This window comes from Petromyzon marinus, chromosome 19, assembly GCF_048934315.1.
Source record: "Petromyzon marinus isolate PM22_M1 ecotype Great Lakes invasive population chromosome 19, UKy_Petmar_22M1.pri1.0, whole genome shotgun sequence".
NCBI classification, from domain to species: domain Eukaryota; kingdom Metazoa; phylum Chordata; class Hyperoartia; order Petromyzontiformes; family Petromyzontidae; genus Petromyzon; species Petromyzon marinus.
In genome coordinates this window covers 12,423,090-12,447,473 of record NC_133685.1, presented here as the reverse complement: position 1 = coordinate 12,447,473, position 24,384 = coordinate 12,423,090, and the positions used below count along the sequence as shown (strand labels likewise).

Sequence of the window (24,384 nt, the reverse complement as noted above, 5' to 3'; positions counted from 1 at the left end):
CGGCATGTTCACCCGCATGTACACCACCTCTACACCGTTCATCATGCGAAGTCGGCCAATCAAATGCTAATTTTTTATGCTAATTATTTTGTCAAGGCACCTTGTTTCCTCGCACGCAGCTTAAAGGTCGCGGTCTGAGCGTGGCTGTGTTTCACTCCAGCGCTGTCCTCGAGACAGCCTGATCCCTTCACCTGATGAAGGCCGCTTGTGTTGTGGCCGAAACGTCGTGATTTTTGTTTTATTTTTTACCTACGTGACTTTACCGAAAAGAACCAAAGAGTATGGACCCTTGCAGTCATGATAGCTTTAAATCTAGAATTCACTTTACCTGTAGTAAGGAGAGTGGATGGCTTGAGTGGAAGGTGATGAGGAGGGGAGGATGAGGTGTCTGTTGCTTGGAAGGGGAGTCCCCCTCCATAAACATGTTGGGTAACTGCCCTTCTGGGGTTCTTTCTTCTCTTTGCCTTTTTTTCTAGCACTAACTGTGATTCACTTGAGGGCCTCTTTACTAAAAACTGTTCAAGAGAGGATTGTTTCTGCCTCCGTTTTAAGATGTTTCTGAAATTACTCAATGCATTATCATTATAAAAATTGCCTGCTCTGCTGGCTACTGCCTTATCTGGATGATATTTTTCTACAAAATTGTGTAACTCAGCCCATTTTGCCACTTTTGAAAAAGGGCCTTCGTGTAGAGTTTTTGAGAGTTGGAAATTACCTGTTGGTCCATGGGCTGGATGGGAGGAGTCGTATTGGGGGGGGGGGCAGGGACTTTACAGTGATAAAGGACGAGAGCTACGGGTAAACTGGGTCATTCGCCTTTGTCTCGGTCGCCCTGGCTACGCGTCTCGGCCCAAAAAGGTTTTTCCAGTTGTTCGACCTCCGAATTTTTGTTCGATGTCCGGGGCAAAAAATGGTCGAAAATTTTGTTCGATCACCGAATTGTTCGAGTTCTGGGGCGTTCGATCTCCGAGGTACCACTGTACATAAATTGCCACCGGGTGTTGGCAACACCAAATGCAAGCTTGGGCAAGGCAGAAAAAAAACAAAAACAGTCCCGAGACCGCACCAAGGCAACAAGGGCCATCGCCCGAAACGTCACCAATTATATATTTTTCATTATTTGTGCTTGTGCCCACCGCTTTCCAACGCAGGACTTGCAGTAGCAGCAGCAGCATCACCCAATCATGAGTATGGAGTGGCCTCCCCACCACGATACACAGCGGTGACGTCAGCACTTAGCATCACCTGGCACAGGTGAGAGCCACGAGGTCCGGGGGAGGGGAGGGGCGGGGCAAGGGAGGGGCGGGGCAAGGGGAGGGGAGGGGGAAGGGAGGGGGAGGGGGAAGGGAGGGGGAGGGGCGGGAGGGGCGGGGGAGGGAGCGGAGGGGAAAAGGAGGAGGGGGGCGGGAGCGGTGCCAGCACAAACGCTCGCGAGATTTGGCGCACAGGTGGGCCAGAGTTCTCGCGAGATCTCGAGCGGCCATAGCCTGCAAAGGGGAGAGCCGCCCGTAGGAAGCGGACGTGACCGCCGCGAGTCGTTTTACTTCTTCAACTAATTTAATTTATTCTTGCTTGGCATGCATCCGTAACGCGGTTTCCCTCTCTCTCTCTATCGTCTACAAATCGCCGAGCGGGTCGGCGAGCGCGTGCCCTGTCGCCGAGCTATGGAGGAGGAGAAGCGACGCAGGAAGGTGGAAGCGGGAAAGGCGAAGGTAACCCCCCACCCATCAGCGCTCATTGATGCACCGAGTCGAGTGGAAATTTATTTGAATTCTCCGCGGTCGTTTTGTTGTTGTTGTTGGTGTCGTGGTCCCCTTCTACCTCATGACTTCTCTCATCGTCGTCATCGCCGCCGCCACCACAACCACCACCACAGCCACCACCGTCGTTCCCAACGCGTGTTTATTAACCCCATATCTGTCAACCCCTTAATCGGTGCCCGTACCTTCTGACGGGACCAATTCAGGACCTTATTGGTCACCCCCGTTACCACTTATAAATCCCAACGTTCGTCCTACAAACTCCCAAATCACAGGGGAGAAACTCAAACAAATTGGCACATTTTTTTTGGGTTGCCCGTACTGAAACGGCTGCACTCCGGATGCACGTGAACACTCAATTCGCCTGCGCACGACTACGGGGTACACCGTATGGCTCGACACGCTGTCTTAAACCGGCATTTGCAACGTGGACCGGGGCTCGGCTTGGGCGAACCTGCCCACTCAGCCCGCCAGCTTGACGATTGGTGTCGCTTTTAGTTGGGGGGGGGGGGTGGCGGAAACAAAGTTGCCACCCTGCCTCGAATGTGCGTGCGTGGCCATGTGATGGGTGTCGCTGACACGGCTGGTGGCTGGCTGGAGGTTAAAACCGGTGGTGTGGTGGAGGAACCGGGGTGGGTGGGTGGGGGACACGTGTGGATGATACATAGCTATTCTTTGGATCTTTCGGTAAAGTCACGTAGATAGAAAAAATAATCAAATAATAACAAGTTTTACCTACGTGACTTTACCGAAAGAACCAGAGAGTATGGATTCATGCGGTCACGAAAGCTTCAAATCAAGATGATATATAGCTATTCTTTAGGTCTTTCGGTAAAGTCACGTAGATAGGTTTAAAGAAAATAACAAAAAAACTACGACGTTTCGATCGCAACACAAGCGTTCGTCATCAGGAAGTCGAACGCTTGTGTTGCGATGGAAACGTATTTTTTTTGTTATTATCTTTGAACCTATCTACGTGGCTTTATACCCAAAGGATATTAATTCTTGCAGTCACGAACGCTTCAAGTCAAGATTATATATAGTTGGCTGGTGGAAAGTAGTTGCAACAGGTGTATTTTTGGACGTGACACCTGGGGTGGTAAATGAACTTGTAGGATGATATCAGCTGATTGGTGTAGGTGCCCTGTGGCCTTCTAAGACATCATCTGATGGGTGTCGGTGACTGCTACGTTTGTATGCTATCAATTGGTGGGTGTAGGCGTAAGCAGGGGGGGGGGGGCCCTGTAAGATGATATCAGCAGGCTGGTTGGGTTATAGATACAACGGGTGGATTATTGAAGTGACACCTGGGGGTCGTTATAGACGATGACAGATGGGCTTGTAAGATGATATCAGCTGATGTGTGTCGCTACTTTACAGGTGGACCTGTAAGGTGATCTCGGCTGTTGGGGTGGCACTTAGATAATGCATAACAGGTGGATTGGTGAGGCGACCGCATATGAGTGGGGGTGATAACAGGTGGACATGTGAGTTGGTGGTTTGTAGGTGATGTACATGTACAGCCCCTTTTGTCAACGCACTGCTGGCTGAGGGGCCTCCACATGATTCGCCGCTCACGTGGGGTTGTTTGATCATATTTCACCACTCTGGTCAGTGTGGGTTGGTGAAGACGGGGGGGGGGGGGAAGCGGAGAAGCAGTTAACACAAGCACGGTACAATAGTGCAAGCTTCACAGCAGCCAAGAACAACAACCTGCTGTGCATGGCGGTCACTCATCCAACCAAGCACTACACTCTTTGGTTCTTTCGGTAAAGTCTGAGGCAGTCTGCCTCAGCAGCAGACCATGCTTTCCCACCTGATGACGGACGCTTGTGTTGCGCTCGAAACGTCGTGATTTATTTTATTTTATACCTGCGTGACTTTACCGAAAGAACCAAAGAGTGGATTTCAGCAGTCACGAAAGCTTCAAATCAAGATTCATCCAAGCACTGTTCGAGCTCAACCAGACGAGATCGGGCACATTCCAGGAGATACGGTCACAGGCGCGGATGATGCGTGGGGTGTATTCATTATGCGACGAGTGGAATTGCGGAGGTGGCAGCTGGCAGGTACAGATTCAAATGTCAAGTTCATTTTGTTTTAACCAGGTGGGAAACTCTGTAGAGATCAGAAGGATAATATGATTTGCAAGAGTGACCTGGGGCAATAGTCAGCCAGTAGGGGGCAATGATTGCTGTGTGTAATTCCCATTGAGTAATCTGTGGGTCATCATCACTCACGATATATGGGGCAGATAGCCCGTAGGTGTCCACGTTTGTTTCCACTTCCCTCTGTCTTGTGCCAATATTCTCAAGTAGTGGCACATCAATATGCTAAAGTAGTGAACACTTTGTGGGTGATTTTAGAATTTGTCAAATAAAAAATAGATAATAGCAGCAGAATTTGTGACATCACATTAGTTATCGATTGAATAGATGCGTTGTCGTGGTTACAGCTGGTTGTTGTATGTGACAGCAGGTGAATCGGTATGTGGCTAACCTGACAGTGACTGAATGACGAGACAAATTGATGGATATATAAGTGCCCAGAAGGTGGGATCAAGTGGCAAGTCAAGGGGCAATGGAGCAGATAATTCAGGACACCCACCTGTTTAGGTATGAGATGAGCGCTATGTATGTATGTTCAATTTCTTTCACGCAACTTATGTCCATCCTTGGAAGTTTGGCCCCTGTGAGCACCAAAGCTGTGTTCCCATGCTTAATTTTACTCGCTCACATTTAGCTATGTAAGTCTCCCCATGTAGTTCTTTTTTACATGCTGATAGGCTTACCATTAATACTGGATTGTGTGTGGCAATCCTGCATCAGTTCATTATTACCATCGTTAATCAGATCATCCAAAATGCCATAAGCCAAGCAGGTTTGAGCATGGATAGTGATTGGATGAGCGATCACCAATGCATAAAATAGGTGTTGTAGGTTGCTGTGGTGTTGCATTGTTAGCAGACTGCAGTACTGTACCATGCTCCAGCATCTGTGCTCCCCGCCTTCAGTATCCTGCGTTGACCAGTGTGGTGAAATATGTTCAACTAACCCCCCCACATGATGTGGGGAGGCCCTCATCCAGTAGTGGAGTAACAAAACAGTTAACGTACATGTGGGAGCGAGCAAGTGGGGTTACATGTACAATCAATGCCATGCAGAGAGAGGGTGTGTGTGTGGAGTGGTTGAAACTAAGTGTTGCTTAACACTTTGGCCATTTGCAAGTGTCTGGATCAATCAGCCTTGGAGTGAATGACGTGGGCCAGTGACACGGAAATGCCAGCATGGCACATTTTCCCCTCCGTGTCCACGTTTATTTACACGTGGGTGCCTTCTCTCTCTTACTGAGTGGCTGTTGACGCAACGCGCCCACCACATGCCCAGCCAGAGCCCCCAAACGCCGCCCAGCCAACAAACAAGGGGCTTCATTGAGTCGAGGGTGAAATGTTGGCCTCATTGCTATGCCACACGTGATTACTTCGTGAACAGTTTGGTTGCATCAGTCCTTGTTGGAGTTAAAACAAATATATAGCAGAGATGTGTTGTTAACTTTGTTAAATTGTGGAGGCTTAAGCCATGTCATTTCTTCGTTTGTACAAAAGCATACTGTGCTGTACTTGAAAATGTTAGGGTTGCTTTGTGATCAAAGTACATATTGTAATTTTTTACTCTCAAATTTTGAAAGAGATGTTATTTGTCTTGTATTACTGAAGATTATACAAGGATTAGTGTTTCAGCCACTTGTGTTGTGGCCGAAACGTCGTGATTTTTGTTATTTTATTTTTTACCTACGTGACTTTATTGTTACTATTTGGCATCATCAATGCACTGCTGGATGAAGGCCTCCCAGTGTCATCAATGACAATCTATATTTCTGCTGTACATGAGCTAATGTCATTTCTGCATCTTTATGGTGGTTGTCCTCAAGGATATGTTGCTCCCTTTGGCTGCCATTCAATCACCAGTCTTGTCCATTGACCATCGCTTTCCGATGTGCCCTGCCTGCTTATTATTAATAGTCAATGTGATGTCTCTGGTTTGTGTTCTGTAATCCACCTGCTCCTCTTTCTGTCTCGGCGTGTTTCTATGTGTACCTTTCAGATTTTGTTTCATTTTGTTTGTCAGTGTTCATATTTGCGACCATCTATCGCAGCAGGATATACAGTATGTGCTGACAGAACACATTTAACTTTAGTTACATTAGTTTGTTGCTTTTCATTATAAAATTCAGCTGTCCAAAAGTGTTAATTTGTTTAATAATTTTGGTCCAGGATAAAGCAACATACCATCCGAGCAACAGAGACTGGCTGGGGGTGGTAGTGTCTTGTTAACGTGTACGGAACTGGTTGAGCTGGCCACGTCACCCATCACAGGTCTGTCTTGTAACACGATATGAATGGAGTGGCAACGTGTATCGTCTTAGCAGAGCTGACTTTCACTGTAGGTGGGGTAGATTGGTAAAGGTTTTAAAAACGCGTTTTTAATGGCAAAGCAACATTAAAAGTTTTCCTTTGCTGATGCGATGGTAAGCCAGGGGAAAACCACTTTTAAATTACTCCCAAGTTGTGCTTGATTGTTTATTGCAAGCTTTATTAATGTGAAATAAGGCGAAGAAAGGCTTTCATTGTGCCTATAATGCCATCATTATCAGCCATGATCATTTCACTTCTGGATGAAGACCCCCCAAAGCCTTCGGCATCTTTGACAAGCCAGCGATGTAACAATCCACCAAGCACGTACACACGACTTGATTTCATTGCTCAGTGTCCTGGGTTTCATTTCTTTGCTGCCACCGATTACTTTTGAACATTTGCCTATAATCACCTTGCGCAATGTGTTCTTCCCAAGCCCACTGACGTTTCTTAACAGTTTGAATTATCTCTTTAACCTGCATATGTCCTAATGATGGGCCACTTTGTTGAGCTATCATTTGGGGCCAGGTCACTTATGAAAAATAAGTTAATACCTCAGTGGACTTTGCCTGGTAGGATGGGGATGGTTTAGTGAAATTTGTATTTGTTTGGCTCATTTGTTTATAAATCTTGTACTTTGTACTACGATCATGTTTTTTTATTGTTTGTTGTTGTAACGTTCTTACTCGCCCCTACTGGACATCTGTGAAAAAGAGCTTTATAGCTCATCAGATTCCTCCAGTGTAAATAAATATGATTCTAACCAAATTGACAAAACAATTTGGAGGTTGTTATTCAGATGGAGGGCCTGCCTTTGTGCAGTTTGTCAACACAGTAACATCCTCCGCACAAGCTGATGGAATTTTGGGATTACAAGTAATCTGTGAGACCCAATTGGACGCTCACAGATGAGAGAGGAGGACGCGTCTTGGGAGTTTATGATCATCAGCCATTGTCTATCCACTGCTGGATGAAGAAGGCCTCCCCACATGTGTCCGCAGGATATTAGTAACATTCGTTTGTTTCAAACACACTAATGGAGTTGTCAGTATTGTAATTATGTATAAGTTGCTAATGAATTATGTCAATGTTATAGTATTTAGGAGGTGGCTGGGTAGCTCTGCTGTCTGTGACCCTGGGTTTAAATCCGGCCTCGGCAGACATTCGTGATTCAACAGGTTTATCAAGTACAGTACAGCAAGTTTATTGGATTAGCCTGGTCACTGATACATGCAAAAATAAACCATAATGTTAAATGTGGGTTTTTGCTTAATTTGGTTGAATATCTTTTTAGAGACTTGATTATTGGGTTTGCTTGACGTGCGACAAATACTTTTTGTGGGGCATAAAATGTGTGCCTCGAGTGTGGATAAAGAATATGGGCGCCATGGTCGTGAAATGTTAACTACCTCGCCTGATATACAGGAGGTGGTGGGTTCTATTCCAACCCTGATGCCTGTATATTTGGAGTTTACTCGTTCTCCCCGTGGTCGCGTGGATTTTTCTCTGGGTCCTCAGGGTTTTCCCTCCACATTTAGAATCGGCGTGCGTTTATGGTATTTGGCTGCTATAAATTTCCAATTGATAAGCCACTTCGTTGAGCTATCATTTGTGGTCAGGTTGCTTCTGAAAAAGAGCTGTATCGCTCAGTGGGCCTTACCTAGTAAAATAAAATAAAGAGTTTAATTTATAGTTTATAAAGCACAGTGCGGTAAAACCACTGTGCCACTGCTGCACCCCAGCTATTCCAAACCAACACTGACATTTAAAACCCACAATCCAGGCATAAATTACTTTCAATTGGTAACAAAACATGGAACATGATGAGTCTGCCTGGGATACTCACAGGGTTAGAATCTAATTGTGACTTTTACAGAAATGCAACCATCTGCACTCAATGCAGCCTCTGTGTATGGCTGTGGAAATGTTGTATTATGGTATTGGACTTATTTTTACACATTCTAATGTTTATATATGACTTATCAACTCTATCTTAACTTTTCAATGTGTACATGTCTAGCCCTCTGTCAGTACATTGCTGGATGAGGACCTCCCCATGTTGTGCATGTCTTGGGTTATTTGACCGTACTTCACCATGCTGGTTAGTGCACGTTGAAGGTGGTGAACATGTATGTGGGAGCATAGAAGTACAATGCAAATAATGTATTTTGTTTGCGCTGTCCTATCGTTCCCACAACGTAGTAATTTGGCAACACTGAACCTACGTTTTTACGCAACATTTTTGACCAATGCAGTAGAAACGAGGCCAATGGGTTGCCATGCATATTCACAATCTTATCCTATTAGCGCTTTCGGGCTGTCTGGTAATTCCTGTAATCCGCTTTCTTTGGATTACCCGTAGCGGGGGCGGGTTTGCAGTTGCAATTGTGTATCTGCATTAAAGCATGTCGCATTTATGAGTCTACAGCATAGATGTGGGCGCAGCGACGGCGGGGAGGTTAGGGCGAAGGGTGCTCGGAAGGAGCAGTTAGTGGTGAAACTCCATGTGAGCCGGGGCTTTGTAGGTTCCCTATTCGAGGCACGATCTAGGTGTCCCACGGTGGTCGCGTTGATTCTCAGAGTGCGCCCTCAATAGCGTCTCGCTTGCCGTCTCGCCATTAATAATGTACCGTGAGTCTCCGGCTTTAGGTCATTGGGTTAATTTACTGCTGGGTTAGGTGTGTCCATTTGACAGTTTCCTGTGCAAAATTTCAGTGTTAAACTTCCACAGGCCACAATGTAACCATTGTGTGAATGTAGCCCGCAATTTTTTGTTGTTATTCGCGTAGTTAGTAATACACGGAGATGTTTGATTGGAAGCGCACAATGATTGGACTCGTCGGCATGGGCTGAGGAGGGTTTCACCCTCGCTGGCCGAAGCGGCATGCTGCTACTGTGGTCGTGCTATCTGTTCCTCGCCTACCTGTCGCTTTACATCTCGTTCGCATTCGTGTGCAGCTTGCTGAGTTCCGACAGCGAAAAGCAAAAGGTGACGTCGCGCATCCCGAGAAAGAGAAGAAGAAGGGGAAGAAGACGCCTCTCCATCAACATGGCCTGGCGACGGAAGAGCACGCACTGACCGCTGGTACATCCCGCTCGCCTGAGCTGGCGAAACTCTTTCGTTTTAGGAGAGTGGGGGGGGCAGCTGACACGTGAGAGTGGGAGTGCGGGAGGTGGAATCACTGTTGTAGAACAGGCCACTATATACAATGCAAACAGCATGTCACCAGTCTATTCTCTAGTATTGCTCCAGACTGTGTGTATGTTTAGTCTTTGTGCCGGTATCACTGCAGACCACTTCTGCTGTCTCTGTAATTTACAAATAGGAATAACTGCAGACTGCGTGTCTACAAAGGTGAAACTCTGGACATGCCCTTGTGGGTTGCTTAGCTTTAGTCCATGCAACGGTATCACTTTTAGGTCGTGTGTCTCTAGTCTCCACGTTGGTATCGCTACAGACTGTATTCCTCTGCAGTCTACCACTCGTGCGTCGCTGCAGACATGCTCCTCTAGTTGGCACACTGGCGCTGTGCTGCACATCGCGCATCCGCGCTACACTGGTACCGCGCGATAGGATCGCATTGTTTGTGTACTGATGACATTGCTCCACTGGCTCGTCATCAACAATGCACCACACCTTTTCATTTGTGACGTTTACCTTTTGCCCTGCCGAAGCATTTCACAAGAGGCGTCTGCAAAGCCTAAAATGTAGGGTCCACCACTCAAGCTGCTCATACATACATCATAGCCGTCCTCGGAATGTGCATCTAGCTGCCAGTGTTGCTTTAAAGACGAAGCCACCGAGGTGTGGAGGCTTTCACAATGAGAGTCAAGATTTGCTCAGTCGCATTTGAACGTTCTAACAGTTAAAGTACATGGCAGGTTGATTCACGTACTATTTTGGCCTGTATCTTCGCAGTGGTAAAAGTTGCCTAACTTTAATCTTTCTGGTCGGGTTAAGCGTAGCCACCAAATTCTCTGCCAACATGTCTGGTCTGCTTAAAAGAGGTTTAAATACCCCTTGGAATTAAGAATACCTTTTTGCCAGTCTTGTTTGGAATTCTTTGAGTAGATATTTTGGTTGTTCATGTTTGTGATAAACCTGAATAGACAAACCTGTGTTGTGAACATGGGACATCAGCTCTAATGTAATTGGTATTGTGTGCACCTTGTGACAATGTACATAAAGAATAACAGCCCAAGGCTAATGTTTACCAACTTTGAGCACTGTACCACAATATTTGCACGATTCGGTGATTATTGTTTATCTCGTTTAGTATTTCATCACAAAATGTACAACCAAGCATTTCAACATAGCATTTGATTGAACAATAGCTTAAATTTTTTTTCCCCATTATATCTAATTGATAAATGGTAATGCATGATTTAGATTGTAAAAACCCATGATTATTGGAGTATTGCCTATTAAATGGTTGGATAAAAAAAATATATATACTATAATATCGACGTGTAATTCAAATAATAATTTGATTACCTTTGTAAATCCACTGCTGGGTGAAGACCTCCCCAAAACTTTGTTGGTCATCGGGGTTTGTTTGGCTATACTTCACCTTGCTGGTCTATGCGTATTGGTGAAAGGGTGGCTCAGGTGGCCTGGTGCCTGATGCCAGCCACAGCTAACATCGGTGGCGACCAGCGCGGTGAAGTATGGTCAAACAATTTCCATGACTAACACGGAGTGGAGAGCCCTTCAACCAGCAATGGATTGACAAAAGACCATTAAGATTTTTTATTTAAAGCTTTCGTGACTGCAGGGATTCATATTCTTGGTTCTTTCGGTAAAGTCACGTAGAAGGGAAACAATAAAATAATAAAAATAGAAAACAATAAAATTATCACGACGTTTCGACTACAACACAAGCAATCATCAAGAAAATGTTCTTGTGGTTTTCACACCTGATGATGATTGCTTGTGTTGCAGTCGAAACGTCGTGAGATTTTTAGTGTTTTATATTTTTATTTTATTGTTTCCCTTCTACGTGACTTTACTGAAAGAACCAAGAATATGACCATTAAGATGTTTAGACACTCTTCATTGAGATTGTAATTAACTGGGCAGCTATATTTGGCTGTATTGCTGTGCAGACGAGATGGAGGGCGGCATGGAGTTGGGTGTAGAGACGATAGTGGAGGCTGGCCTGGGTGAACAAATCCCCTCTGAGGAAGATGCTCCTGGAGGCCTGGGCTCTGTTGAGCCTGAGACCACGGAGGACAGGTCCTCGGAGGTCCCATCTCCGCCCACGGACAGGGACACAGATGGGCTGATGGCCCTTGAAATCACCCAGGTAGGCACCAGCACTACATCGCATTGTACATATCCCCCAGGCCAGGCCACCAGCACTACATCGCATTGTACAAATCAGCTGGGATATCCGATTATTTAAGTTATCGACTGGTTATTGGTTCACTTGCCGAGCTAATTTAGATAACACAAAATTGGTTGGGGGGTGGGGGGAAAGTCTCACCTCTTTCCACATGTGCCGTTAGACGGGAGGAGATGGGCGGCGCTTGGTGAAATTATCGGCATCATGAGCCACACCACGCCTGGGCGTGACTTGCAGGGGGTTTCACGTCTTGCGGCATAATTTTTAAAGGAGCCTGAGTAATACATCGCATGATATAGCCCATTACAATTATTAATCAATCAATTTAATTATCGGATAATCTGCCTCGCTCTACTCCTGACACTTACGTAATTCCTGCAAGTGGAACTGTATGCTATAAAGCATAAATGGCTCGCCATATATAAATTCCTTTTATTGTTTAATATCGCTTTCTCAAATTTAACCTCGGGTATTTTATTATCCATGCATTGATGCTTCCTGGATGTTATGCTCGTATAGTGTGCTGATCCTGGGTAGTGCTTGGATTAGGGTTTGGGATAGTCTGGCATAACAGGTTGTTATAGGCTACAGCATTCAATAGTGGACAGCAGAGGGCAATGTAGCGATTGCTGTGTGTAATCCCAATTGAGTAATAAGTAAAAATGATGAAGATATTAATTAATGTGGCATGCTCGTGTGTGTGTGTGTGCACAGTTTGTGGGGAGTGGTATTTTAGTGATTAGCGCTTTGCACTTTGAACTCGGCCGACCCGAGTTTGATTCCCACTTGAGGCCAATGCCAGTGACCATTATATGAACCCTCCTTAAGCCTCTCCGAGATCGACGTAGCCTCAAATGATTACCTGATGCAGTGTGTAAACATCACCTCTAGGGAGACGAAGACAGTCTGGCGTGGTGCTGGCCACCCACCACCTTGTGTGCCGTGCTGGCCTTCATAGGTGCTCGCTAATAGCACTTTCCCAAAGAGTCTGCTAAGGATATATGGGGGGATCTTGTCTTCATGTGCACAGTTTGAAGCCGCAATCCAGCAGAGGGATGAGATCATCACGCAGCTAAGTGCCAACCTGCAGCAGGCGCTCAGCAGCCGGGATGGGGTGCAGCAGGAGACGCAGCACCTTACTACCCACATTCAGAGTCTTCAGCAGCAGCTGCAGCAGGTGGGAACTAAAGTGTGCAGCTGTCACCATTGGTCAGATGTTGTGAACACGAGGTGGTTTTTTGAAGATATAATTATCAACCCGCGCGTCTTTTGGACATCCATCCCTCCCAGCTAGCTAGCCAGCCAGATAAACGTTGTATCTTATATCGAGCCCTGTCTCTCTCCACCTTTTTCCTTCTCAGTACTGCATATCCCATTTTGCTTCGATTTCTCACTTTGTTTTTTTTTCTCTATTCCCGTGTTTCATATTATACATCTCCCTCTCTATTACTCTCCTCCCTCCACCTGTATCTCACCCACTTCCCTCCCCCCAATCTCGCTCCCTGTTTCTCTCACCTCTCACCCTCACTCTCCTTATTCCCACCTCTCCCTTTCCTGTCTCAATTTTTCTCACTCTCCCTAATCCTCCGTCCCACTGCTCGTCGCTTTCCCTCGCTCTCTTTCCGTTTTGCTCTCTCGCTTTCCTCCGCTCCAGGCTCTTTCACTCTGTCCCCGTCCCAGCGGTCTTGGTTCAGTGCTCTGACCCCTAAGCCACTCGGCCAGCTCAGAAAATAGGTAACGTTTATTCTCCAGAGTAACATCTTTCCAGTAACGTTACAGTTTACTATCGTATGCATCTGTCCTTATTAGGAATCTCCTAAACACTCAAAAGCCTTATTTAATCACGGTTGGCTACCTATATTTTACCCCCCGACATCTCAGTAGTGTTGGCTCATTGCTGTACCTTCTGAGCCACCCAACCATCTCGAATACAACTCGGCCCAACGCGGCGCTAATGAGGGGAACCCTCGTTTCCGCATGTGTGCGTCCTCCCATCTCCCTTTGCACAGGCCAGTGAGATGCTGCGGAGCACGCGGCAGTGGAGCCAGACCCAGGAACTGGCGCAGGCACAGCAGCAGTTGTCCACGTGCCAGAACCTGCTGTGCGAGAAGACTTCCGAACTGCATCGCCTGCGCTCTCGGCTCGAGCTGGCGCATGCAACTCGGCAGCCGGGAGCCGAAGGAAGTCTGGGAACCCGGCCGGATGGGCTGGCCCAAGAGGGGGCCGCAGATCACGAGGTGTACATTCCCATCCTTCAGAAGGTGACTATCAGCATCATAATCATCATCGGCCATTATTAATCTACTGCTGGATGAAGGCCTCCCTGAAGCCTTTGTCCTCTCTCACTTAATCGTAATGATAATGGACTGGGGGCTCTTCGGGGGTTGCCGCAGGTGCCCCCTCACAACCATTGACGGTCTTCGGCCAGGAAAGTCACGAAAATTTTTTCAAACGAACGCCGCATTCACGCAAGCACCCGATGCTCCGTTTTGAAGTTTTAAAATGAAACATATGTGAATTGTATTTTTGAATTAGACAATTTTATTTCTTCATTTAAAACTTATATCATTTTACATCTGGAAGACTTCATTGAAAAGGACATTTCGTGTGAATTTTCTCTCATCGTTAAGTAGATGGCCTTGCTGGGGGTTCGGTTCAATGCGGATTTTCACCTGTTTGGGATTGTGGGATCGAGATAAGGCGACATAGAGCTTGCCGTGCGAGATGACCGCCGTATACAAATCGATTCCAACGTAATCGAACGTCTGTCCCTGCGCCTCCTTCGTTCATGCAGCGCCTCCTGCATGAAAACGACGGAAAGTGCAGCGTTGATCACAGATAAAGTTGTGCGCTTATAATAATGGATTGATATGTCTGAAACTTGAGTAACACTCTTCTTAAACTACTAGACCCATTGTCATGCATTATAGCTCTTTGCAAAAGTGTCAGTCTAAATAAATAGGCCCATGTGCACTAACAATGACATTGATTTTAACCCTATAACAGCCAATTTTTTTTTTTTTAAACATGCATTGTAAAGTAATATATCATTGCTACGAGGTGGCCAGTAGATGGCATTACAACAGTGTATTCCTACATATGTGTGGATCGTTCATTGTTTACCCCCTTGTATGTCTGGGTTTTCTCTGTGTAGTCTATTATTCTCCCATATACCAAACACTTATTGATGGAATTGGCCAATGCAGGATCCTGTTGAAAAAACAGTCATAAGACTCAATGGAGCTTTCCTGAGCAAAGAGCATTGTCTTTCATCTTTATTATTCTTTGACTATGTAATAAAATCCATCACAGATAAGCGTAAAGACTTGTGTGTCATGAGCACTGTCCATTAACAACGAATATTAGGATAACATATTGGCCAATGGCTCTTATTATAAATATTTTTGTTATTATCTAATCTGACGTCTGCAAAGTATAATTAATTCCGTGAGCATGCACACTGTTATGCTGCATTCACCCCTTGCAGGGGGTATTTTTTTTTATCTGGCAGATATTTGCACGTCACATTTAATAAAAATTATAGTCTGCGGCTGTAGTTTTGCTTCTGCATATGGGCCACCAACTGCTTAATGCAGCCTACTGGATTAATACCGTCGGGGTATATTGACCTGTGCCTTTGGGGACGAGATGTGAAGAAACGTAACGTGAATTATCTTTGTCCGGGTTGGGGCGGCCGAACGTTGGTTAATGTGCGCGCACTGCGCTGTAAACCCAGTGCTGTGCGTTTGATCCCTAGCTATGGCTATAACATCAGTGGCGAGGGAACTTCTGAAGCCTCTTCCACACCCCCCACCCCACCCCCTTCATAGAGTGCCGCAGTGGTGATATGCTAACTACCTCGCCTGCTTTGAAGGAGGTCGTGGGTTTGATCCCGACCCTGACGCCTTCTATATTTGGAGTTTGCATGTTGTCCCCGTGGTCTGGTGGATTTTTCTGCTGGCCTTATCCTGGTAAAATAAACACTGTTTAACAAAAGTAAAAACAATGTTAATCAAACTGCATTGCCCAGTGTGGTGAAGTATAGTCAAACAACCCACAGGGCCCATGCTATATCCTTTCATTTTGCAGTAAATTGACAAAGAGCTGTATCCAGTATTTTTTTGTACAAGTTTTATTATGCCGTGTTTGTGAACTTGGAATGCAAACTTTTATGGCGTTTGATAAACTATGAAACACATACAAATATTCGTACAATATACATTTCAACGTTAACATTATTGAGTAATTTATATTAACGCCTTCGTTGAAATGTGGGGATTGAATTATAAATGTTTTCTTGCAGGAAACCGATACTATTAAAAAATAAATTTGTATGAGATGATTAATGTTTCACATTCTTCGTTTGCACAGGAATTACAAGAATCCAAAACTATCGCCAGCCAGCTTGAGGCCACTATCTCTCAAAAGGAGGCCATCATCCTGACGCTTCAGCAGACTTTACCCAGCAAGGACAAGGCCCCTATGAGCACTTCCACCAGTCCCACTGGGACAGAAAGAGCTGCTCTTTGCGAGCTGACAGAGAAGGTAGGAGAAGCGGAACGCACCGTGACCGAGTTGCAACGAGAAGTTTCATCCAAGGACTTGGCCTTGGAGGATCTAAGGATGCGACTGTCTGCTTCCGCAGAGAAAGAGCAGCAGCTTTCCAGAGAGAACGTCAAGCTTCTCAACGATCTTGATAATTTGGCCAAGAAGCAAGGACACCTCGATGGGAACCTCACAGAAGGGGCAGCATCAAACTGGGAAAGAAGAGAGGGAGAACTTAAGACGGCGCTCGGTGAAGAGCGCGATCGACAGGTCGCCGCCCTTCGTTCGGAAATGCAGCGAGAGGTCGAGAGGCTCCAGGCAGTCATCGAAGACCTCACGGAGAGCAACAGGAGATCGCACGAGAGTTTACTGCTGCTGGAGGAATCCAACGGCCAACTCAGCACATCGTTGAGAGATTCGCAAGCGGAGCTCGCAAGTGTGCAGGAGCAGCTGTCGTCAGTGTTGAGCGAGAGCACAGAGATGGATGCCAGGTATGGGCGGGAGCTGGAGAACTTTCGCGTCAAACTTGAGACATTGGAGAACGAGCGGACAGAGGCTCGGGGTCGCGTGGCTGAACTGGAGAAGCTGAACGCAGAGCTGTCTTTTGGCCGGGAGGAAGCTCAGAGGGCACTCGAGCAAATCCGTGAGCAGCAGGATAAGGACATGGAAGGCTTGCGGTTAGCTCTGGGACTGGAGTATAAAGGGAGCATTGACAAACTGACGGCCGACATTGAGAACCTCAGCGTAGCCTTGTCGCTGAGTGCGGAGGAGTTGCGAAGCACGAAGGAAACTTTAGAGCGGCAGTATATTGAAGAGATGGAGGGTCTCAAAGAGTCGCTGAGGCAGGAACACAAAGAAAATGTCAACAAGCTTCTTGCGGACAACGAGAGGCTGACCGCGGAGCTGTCCCTCGGTAAAGAGGTGGTGAAGAGCGAACTGGGCAATGTGCCCACAGACGAGAATGACCCTCTGGGCATTCAGGACAAGTGCAACAGAGAAGTAGAGAATGAAAAAGATGCTGACGTCCAGGAGGAGAAAGGAAACCTAGAGAAGCTTGAGGCAGAGCTAGCAAAGCTTAGAGGAGACTTGGTGCACAATACACGGGCGGCACAAAGCGCTCTTGAGGAACAACGGCAGCAGCACTATGCTGAGGTGGAGAGCTTGAAAGAAACTCTAGGGCAGCAACACAAAGGAGGCTTGGACAAGTTGCTTGCAGACATTCAGAATCTCACCCTGATGTTATCTCAGCATGAGCAGGAGGCACAGAGTGCTCTAGAAAAACAGCAGCAGCAGCACCTCATTGACAAAGAGGCTCAGAAAGTCACCCTAGATCAAGAGCACAAGGGAAATATAGACAAACTGTTGGGGGACCTGGAGAGGCTCAAAGAGGAGCTGCTGAACAATAAAGAAGAGGCACAGTGCTCGCTCGAGAAGATGAAGCAGCAGCACAGCATTGAGATGGAAGGTCTCAAAGAAACTCTAAGGCAGGAAAATCGGGTCACCATGGACAAATTGCAGGCAGAGGTGGAGAAGCTCAACAATGAACGGTCTCAGAGTCGACAGGAAGCGGACAGCAGATACAAACAGATGCAGCAGGACTACAGCAGGCAGGTGGAGGTCCTTCAAGAGCAGCTCAAAGAGCAGCGCATGGGGGTGCAGGACGATGCGTGCAGACTGGAGCAGCTACTTCAGCATCACCGTGAAGAGGTGGAGGCACTGAAGGAAGCCTTGCGTGTGGAGCACAAGGGGGCCGTGGACAAGCTGCTCACCGACACGGAGACACTGAACGCGGAGTTGTCGCTGAGTCGGCAGGGGGCGCGGGGGGCGCAAGAGCAGCTTCAGCAGCAGCAAATTCGACACATGGAGGAAGTGCAGAGCATTTGTGAGCAGCACATCAAAGAGCTGGAGATTCTGAAGGAGACCACAGGCCAGGAGCACGCAGTGAAGGTGGACAAGTTGACGGCTGACATTGAGAAACTCGGCGCAGAGCTTTCTCTGCGTCGAGAGGAAGAGCTGCATGCAACGGTTGAGCTCCAGGAGCAGCACGCGAGAGAGCTGGAGCAGCTGAAGGAGTCGCTCGCTCAGGAGAACAAACTAAACACCGATCAGCTGCTGGCCGAGCTGGAGAAGAGCCATGGGCTCGCTCTGAAGGACTCGCAGGAGAAGCAGAAGGACTTAGATGATCTAGTCAAGCAGCTGGAGGAGAAGCACAGGTTAAGCTTGGAGTTGGCGTTGAAAGGTGCAGATAATCAAAGTAAGGTAACGAATGAGGAATCCAAGGCAGAGTTGGAGAGCAAGCATGCGGAGGAGTTGGCAGCGCTCAAAGAAGACTTTAGAGAAAAAGTGGAAAAACTGATTCAAGAAAATAAATCCTTTGAACTGGAGCAACTTGAGACTGAAGAGGGCATCAGTGGAATTCTTCGTGAACTGGAGGACTGCGCAACCTTCCAAGAAACACTGGAAATATATGGCAGCACATGTGACAATGTGGAAGCCCCTGGACCCACACCTGTCCCGTCAAACTCAAGTGGCAAGGCTGTCGCAAACCCGCAAGAGTCGCCCCCTAAACCCGACGATGACCCGGCCTCCCAAAAGCAGGGTCGGCAACTGAAGCAGCTGCTCTCTGCTTTGAGCCGGCAGTGCATTGCTATGAAAGGGCGAGTGCAGGCGGCTACCCTTGTTGCACAATGCAGGCTTTTGCAGCAGGACGCACAGTACCAATGCGAATCGGAGCCAGCTCCGGATGCTTCACCTCACAGCGTGGTGGATGGAGCAGGCACTGCGGGTGCAAAATCGAGTGGCGGAGGTGATCACACGCAAGGTCAAAGTGCAACAACCATAAGCACAGCTATTCCTACTGTGGACGAATTCAACGCGTTGCTGCAAGAAAAAGCGGCTTTGGAAGAGAGGGTGGGCGACCTGCGTAAGACGTGTGACCTTCAGCAGGAAGAGATGGTGTCTCTTAAAGCTCAGGCGGTGGGCGACGACGACGAGGTGGTGGAGGAGAAGAAGAATAAGAAGGAGGAAGTGGTGCGTAAGGGGCGTGGAGGGGTGGCGCAGCTGAACGTTGGATCTCAGGGGGACGTCCAGACGAGAGCCGTGGAGGAGCTGGACCTGGCCGGGGACACTGGACCCTCGCCACAAGCTGCTCTGTCTCACGTGCCACAGGTGAGAATTGCTTACATTACATTTCACTTCATGGCTTGGATCTCCTGAGATCTATGCATTTACCACTGGAGCATTGGACGAGTTTTGGTGCTGGATATGAGCGATCCCTGTGCACTACAGGTTGTCGTCATCTGCTGCGGTGCTACTTGGTGGGTAGCAGAGGGCAGTGCAGCAAAACATTTATTTTTGGACTGTACTTCTATGCTCCCCAATTTCACTCATTCCACACTCGCCAGCGTGATGAGTATGGCCAAAGGCGGAGGGGAGGCCCTCATCCATCAGTGGGTTGACAAAGGAATCTACAGTGAGGGGAAAAAAAGTATTTGATCCCCTGCTGATTTTGTACGTTTGCCCACTGACAAAGAAATGATCAGTCGATAATTTTAATGGTAGGTTTATTTGAACCAGTGAGAGACAGAATAACAAAAAAATCCAGAAAAACGCATATCAAAAATGTTGTAAATTGATTTGCATTTTAATGAGGGAAATAAGTATTTGACCCCTCTGCAAAACATGACTTAGTACTTGGTGGCAAAACCCTTGTTGGCAATCACAGAGGTCAGACGTTTCTTGTAGTTGGCCACCAGGTTTGCACACATCTCAGGAGGGATTTTGTCCCACTCCTCTTTGCAGATCTTCTCCAAGTCATTAAGGTTTTGAGGCTGACGTTTGGCAACTCGAACCTTCAGCTCCCTCCACAGATTTTCTATGGGATTAAGGTATGGAGACTGGCTAGACCACTCCAGGACCTTAATGTGCTTCTTCTTGAGCCACTCCTTTATTGCCTTGGCCATGTGTTTTGGGTCATTGTCATGCTGGAATACCCATCCACGACCCATTTTCAATGCCCTGGCTGAGGGAAGGAGGTTTTCACCCAAGATTTGACGGTACATGGCCCCGTCCATTGTCCCTTTGATGCGGTGAAGTTGTCCTGTCCCCTTAGCAGAAAAACACCCCCAAAGCATAATATTTCCACCTCCATGTTTGACAGTGGGGATGGTGTTCTTGGGGTCATAGGCAGCATTCCTCCTCCAAACACGGCGAGTTGAGTTGATGCCAAAGAGCTCCATTTTGGTCTCATCTGACCACAACACTTTCACCCAGTTGTCCTCTGAATCATTCAGATGTTCATTGGCAAACTTCAGACGGGCATGTATATGTGCTTTCTTGAGCAGGGGGACCTTGCGGGTGCTGCAGGATTTCAGTCCTTCACGGCATAGTGTGTTACCAATTGTTTTCTTGGTGACTATGGTCCCAGCTGCCTTGAGATCATTGACAAGATCCTCCCGTGTAGTTCTGGGCTGATTCCTCACCGTTCTCATGATCATTGCAACTCCACGATGTGAGATCTTGCATGGAGCCCCAGGCCGAGGGAGATTGACAGTTCTTTTGTGTTTCTTCCATTTGCGAATAATCGCACCAACTGTTGTCACCTTCTCACCAAGCTGCTTGGCAATTGTCTTGTAGCCCATTCCAGCCTTGTGTAGGTCTACAATCTTGTCCCTGACATCCTTGGAGAGCTCTTTGGTCTTGGCCATGGTGGAGAGTTTGGAATCTGATTGATTGATTGCTTCTGTGGACAGGTGTCTTTTATACAGGTAACAAGCTGAGATTAGGAGCACTCCTTTTAAGAGTGTGCTCCTATTCTCAGCTCGTTACCTGTATAAAAGACACCTGGGAGCCAGAAATCTTTCTGATTGAGAGGGGGTTAAATACTTATTCCCCTCATTAAAATGCAAATCAAGTTATAAAAATTTTGACATGCGTTTTTCTGGATTTTCTTGTTATTCTGTCTCTCACTGTTCAAATAAAACTACCATTAAAATTATAGACTGAGCATTTATTTTTCAGTGGGCAAACGTACAAAATCAGCAGGGGATCAAATACTTTTTTCCCTCACTGTACATGTTAGCACCTCCGATTAGTTGCGGTTGGCTACTTACGGTGCAAAAAAGTTCAGCATACATACATATACATAGACTAGTTATGAATAACAACTATTCGTATGGGACCACAACATTTCATGCAAGGGTTTGCTTCATCATAGCTTAAATCTGTTATAACTAAACAACACTTTAGCGGTGTGAGGGAAAACATGATTAGTCACGACTTGGCCCATTGTGACATGTGGTTTCCTGATGATGAATTATTCTGTGCACTCTGGAAACACATGCTGTGCAATGACATTTGTGGAAACACAAATGTAAGTGCAAAGGAATTACAATTTAGTTAAAAGCCTGACCGCTTTGTCCCAATCTGACCAGGTCTAAACCTTTGGACGTGCAGACATGCCAAGGCACCTGTTCGCATGCTAATGATGAAGGCCAGCTTGATTAACTTTTGTTGAATTACAAGTGTGCTCATTTGTCAATCTAGCCATGCATGTATGACCGCAAATATGAGTCAACACATGGGCACATTCTGTGCTGCTAACTTAATTGATAAAGATTAATTATGTGGGCATGCACACATTGATACATGCATTTGTATAATTGATGGTACGATTAAATGATCCCACTGAGTAACTCAGTCGTAATACATGTAATTACAATAATTTACAGCCCTTTATCAATGCACTGCTGCCTGAAGGTCCCTGCATTCCATATCAATCATGGTGAGATGTATAACCATACTTCACCACACTTGTCAGTGCAAGTTAGTGAAGGGGGGTAGGTGTCCAGGACTGGTGTAGATATAACTCACCACTGATGTTAATCAAGGCCGGAAATTTGACTCTGGACACCAGGTTCATATTGCAGTGTGCTAACCACTGCACCACCGCTCGACTCCCAATGATTTATTTAACATGGTGAACAATGTTATTTTTCCTGCAACTAATCAGAATCGAATGTTTTTTTTACTTGAGGAATCCAATGGGCTATAAAGCTGTTTTTCACAGATGTCCAGTTGGGATGGGTCAGAACGTTACAAAAACAAACAATACAAAACGCGATAGGAGTGCAAAATATAGGAAAGGTAAAAAATCCATTAAAATTTTATATTTTTTATCTTACCAGGTAAAGCCTGTTGAGATATTAACTTATTTTTTAGGAAGCGGACCTGGCCACAAATGATAGCTCAACAAAAGTGGCTTATCACGTGGAAATGCATAGCAGCAAAATAATCTAGCATTCATTCTGTCAATGGAGGGGGGGTGCCCCTTGTGCTCAGTGTCTTTTTCGGCGTACCTGCTGGCAGCGCATGCACCGTGTAGGGCAGGGGTCGGCAACATACGGCTCGCGAGCCAGATGTGGCTCTTTTGATGACTGCATCTGGCTCGCAAATAAATCTTAGCCGACATTTCTTAACATGATAAGACTTATAAGACTTATCTTAACATGATAAGACTTATAAGACTTATCCTGTTAAGAAATGTCAGCTAAGATTTATTTGCGAGCCAGATACAGTCATCAAACGAGCCACATCTGGCTCGCGAGCCATAGGTTGCCGACCCCTGGACTGTAGGGGAATGCACCTGCCGCGGTTCGGGTGACAACGCGTTTCATCACGGTCTTATCGTTCAGCAAAAACATCACAGGTTTCCAGGCTGCGCCAACAGCTCTGTGTATGTGTGTGTGTAGTATTTCTTATGAGCACTTTGTTGTAATCCCAGTTTACTAATTTTCATGAGTAATTGCATACAATTACGTTTTAATGTGAAAGTATAAAAAAAATATGGCAAGTCAATGTCAATCCACTGTTGGATGAGGGCTTCTGCACTCCGTGAAGGTTGTGGGGGTTATTTGATAATGCTTCACACTGGCCAATGCTGGTTGGTTAAGACGGAGAAAATATGCATGGGAGCATATAAGTATAGTGCAACAAAGGGGTAGTGCACACCACTAGCCTATATAATTAATTGTGGTCACCCATCCAAACACTATTTAGGCTCAACCCTGTTTAGCTGCTGGTTTTCCCAATCTCATTCGTTTAAGCTGGTTTACTATGGACTCGTTTTAGCATTTCTGGGTCAGGCCTCTTAAACATCAGAGATTCAAGTGTTTTAAACAAATGCTACTGTGTTCGATGTTTTAGCCATGTCACCTATTAGTAATATATTTTGTACAATTTAAGTTTATAAAGCATAAAAATGCAATTGTATACTGAGACGCACTATAAGAATGGATAAAAATTACATCTGGGTTGCAAGTTCGACAGGACGGTCACTTCATCGAAACATTGGAGAGAGAAGAAAGAGAGCAACAGTGTGGAACAGTGTGGCATAGCGTGGAATAAAGTAACCAGGGTGTAGCACAAACGAGCCCCAGAGACAGCTGGACAGCCGGGGCAGCCAGGGCGGCACCTACGAGCCCCAGAGATAGCCGAGGCTGGCTAGGGCCCATCCACCATTGAGTCTCACAGGGATATCGGAGGGCCAGGGCCCATCCACCATTGAGTCTCGCAGGAATATCAGGGGGCCAGGACCCATCCACCATTGAGTCTCAAGAATTGGGGGTCCAGGGCCCTTTTTGCCAATGAGTTCCAAGTTGTCTACATGTGGGAAAAAAAACCCCATCATCAATAAGTCCTCGAGCAGCCCTGGGGTGGGGGGGGGCTAGGGGGTCATGCCCAAGTGAGTTCCGGGTTCGGTTGGGGCAGCCCCAATTGACGAGTTCCAGGGTAGCCATGGTGACAGAGTCTGAAAGAGAAATGACTTTTTTTTGTCAAAATGTATAGTTCAGTAACAGTATTATAATGTTTCCTCCTGTTCTCCTCTGATATTGCTGAGGCTAGGATAAAGTGTACTAAGCACGAAACACACATCTGTGATCCCACTTGTGTTCAGTGCAGTTTGTCAGGGTAGAATTTCATTTCATCGCTGGTTTCACTCTTGTAGTTTTTGACAATCAGTTATTGCTTATCAGTAAATGCACATGGCTGAGGTTTTCACTCCTGTATTTGTTTAGCTTATCTACAAATGCACATGGGGTGAGTGAGTTGTTCAGGTGCGTGCAAAAGTGGGAGGGTAAGTTGGTATAAATTCTGTACGTGGTTTTAAGATCGTGTAAATAATTTGTCCAAAACGCCATACACACAAACTTGTTGTTCAACTCCTATTAATCACCCTGAGCTGTGATGATGCATTTGAAATCATCTTCATATTAATATGCATGGTGCGTTCATTCATGGTTTACATGGACTAGAAGAGATG

General features: G+C 46.4%; 1 protein-coding gene and 1 long non-coding RNA gene across 5 annotated transcripts in view; one reads left to right on the top strand and one right to left on the bottom strand.

The window, feature by feature from the left end:
* The first annotated feature begins 1,439 nt into the window (after positions 1–1,439).
* Positions 1,440–24,384, top strand: part of LOC116943711 (uncharacterized) — a 49,324-nt gene continuing 26,379 nt past the window's right edge. For 2 of the 4 annotated variants that reach the window (XM_032956805.2, XM_032956803.2), the window contains exons 1-6: positions 1,440–1,712; positions 9,133–9,259; positions 11,281–11,480; positions 12,550–12,696; positions 13,529–13,780; positions 15,891–19,232. In XM_032956805.2, the coding sequence (XP_032812696.2) occupies positions 1,665–1,712; positions 9,133–9,259; positions 11,281–11,480; positions 12,550–12,696; positions 13,529–13,780; positions 15,891–19,232 (4,116 nt within the window). In that variant the 5' untranslated portion in view covers positions 1,440–1,664. Of the gene's footprint in view, positions 1,713–9,132; positions 9,260–11,280; positions 11,481–12,549; positions 12,697–13,528; positions 13,781–15,890; positions 19,233–24,384 lie in introns of those variants that run through there. The other 2 variants (XM_032956804.2, XM_076067969.1) reach the window with 2 other exon arrangements.
* LOC142925109 (uncharacterized) lies at positions 14,044–15,895 on the bottom strand. The gene is made up of 2 exons (XR_012942215.1): positions 15,378–15,895; positions 14,044–14,319 (listed from the first exon to the last, which is right to left on the bottom strand). It is a non-coding gene; the product is annotated as an uncharacterized LOC142925109 (long non-coding RNA).